Below are 1,991 nucleotides of genomic sequence, written 5' to 3'. Positions count from 1 at the left end.
TATCAATATTTTATAATAAAATCTCATTAATTTACGTAACATGAAAATGTTTATCACAAAAAATAATTTATAGAAAACTATGATATTTAACTTAATATTGAACCAATTAAACTCGTCGACTTTAGTTTGGAAAGATTTCTTCGTACTAAATGGTTTAGATTGCGACCCTCACAAGCATGACAACCACCGACTCCATCAGTGGGCCCTTCTTGCCTCCATCACACCCGTCCACTTAACCCTCAACAATTCTCACTTTGTAAAATTAAAAGCATCAAAAAGACCATTTTGAGAAGAACACAAGGAAGCACCCAAGAACTATCAAGGAAATTAGTGGAAACACACCCACACGACACACCCTAACCTCATTTTCTCTCTTTGCCTCCTCTATATATACATCTGAACCAACTTAGCCTGCATTCCACGATGCAAAATGGAAAACCTACGAAGACATTTCACAAAGGAAAAGGACAATGTTATTGGCCGGGTCAAGCAAAATGGTCGTTGCAAGAAGCACCCCAAACACCGCCAATCACCAGGCGTGTGTTCTCTTTGCTTGAGGGAAAAGCTTACTCAATTATCTTCTTCTAATAACCCACGTAGAAGAACCTCTTCTATTATCATTGCTAATTCTTCTTCTTCATCATCTTCTTTGTCTTCATCCTATTACTCTTCATCATCTTCCGGTTCTTCTTGTGCTTCCCCAATACATTGTTTTTGTTTCACAAATGAGGGAAAGAGCAGCTCTTCTGTGTCGATCTTTCTATTGAGTGATAACCATGGAATCGTAAAGAGTAGATCATTGGCAATTGTTCCAAGGAGAGATTGTGAACGGGGTGTGCATCATCATGGTCATGATAAGAGTGCCAACAAAAGTGGATTTTGGTTCAAGTTGCTTCATCCTAAAAGCAAGAGAATGGAGGATGATCACAAGGACTCTAATCCGGTTCGTTCCATGTCAATAAAAATATGAGAAACAGTGGTTTAGTTCTTTTTTTTATTAAAAAAAAAAGTGATACAATTCTTTGGGGCTTGACTGCTAGTTCTTATTTCCGTTTTACGTTCAAAAAATGGAAAGAAAAATATAGATCTTGTATACATGCATGTTTATTTTGTATATAAATTTATGCACAGTTTTAATTTTGAAAACTTGAAACGAAGCGTTAAAAAGAACATTATTATTATTATTATTCAGTTTCATTATTTAAATTAATAAATTAATATCATATACAAAATTGTAGATTGTTATTTTATTGTTTTATATTATTCTATACATTCTAAAAATACACCTTTAAAATAAAAAATATTACCTAAAAGTTATCTCAGTACTAAAAACAACATTGTCCTTAAATTTTTGCTTTCAGATTTGATTCATCTTCTTTTATTTTTTAAAAGTCTTGCAAATATTTGTAATTTACTCTGGCTGTTCTACTCTACTCGTAAATAGGAGGAAATGACACTAATTTAAGACTAAAAAGAAGTATAAAATGGGCTCTTGGCTGTTCAAATTTTATTCTTTAATTCATTTTTAATTTACTCACAAAAAACTTAAATAATACTACTTATTTTATTTATAAAAAATCAATTTTAATTCATCAAAATTAATAAAAAATAATTATATGAGTAACTTAGTACCACAAATCTTATAATAAATAAAGATACAAAATTAATCTAGCAATTAATGAATTTAAAAATGAGTTTTTGTTTCTTATATTTTAAAATTTAAAAATATTAGTAGTTTATCGTAAAGTAACATTTTAATTCATTTTTCTTGCTCATCAGTAGCTGGGTAGGCACAGGCGACAATTACTGGCATGATGACTTGGCTGTATGGATGGGCTATAAGAATGTTTTCATAAATAAATTTCGAATCAAATCTGCAACACCAAATAAAATTTTCTGAGTCTCAAAGTTCATGGTGACTTTACAGTAGAGTTGGTGGCTTTATTTATTATTTATTCAAGTAAATTCTTGAAATTAATTTTTAAAATTAT

At 30.5% G+C, this 1,991-nt stretch overlaps 1 protein-coding gene across 1 annotated transcript; it reads left to right on the top strand.

Annotated features, from left to right (window-relative positions):
• The first annotated feature begins 430 nt into the window (after positions 1-430).
• LOC113848396 lies at positions 431-970 on the top strand. The gene has a single exon (XM_027477882.1). The coding sequence runs from the start codon at positions 431-433 to the stop codon at positions 968-970; it is 540 nt and encodes a 179-aa protein (XP_027333683.1).
• The last annotated feature ends 1,021 nt before the right edge of the window (positions 971-1,991 follow it).

This window comes from Abrus precatorius, unplaced genomic scaffold, assembly GCF_003935025.1.
Source record: "Abrus precatorius isolate BTA unplaced genomic scaffold, Abrus_2018 Scaffold8, whole genome shotgun sequence".
NCBI lineage: Eukaryota > Viridiplantae > Streptophyta > Magnoliopsida > Fabales > Fabaceae > Abrus > Abrus precatorius.
The sequence above is the reverse complement of the archived record's forward strand: the minus strand, read 5'-3'. Positions and strand labels throughout refer to the sequence as shown.

Bases quoted from the DNA above. Each gene is read 5' to 3' on its own strand.
- LOC113848396 (XM_027477882.1), top strand. From the start codon at position 431: ATGGAAAACCTACGAAGACATTTCACAAAGGAAAAGGACAATGTTATT.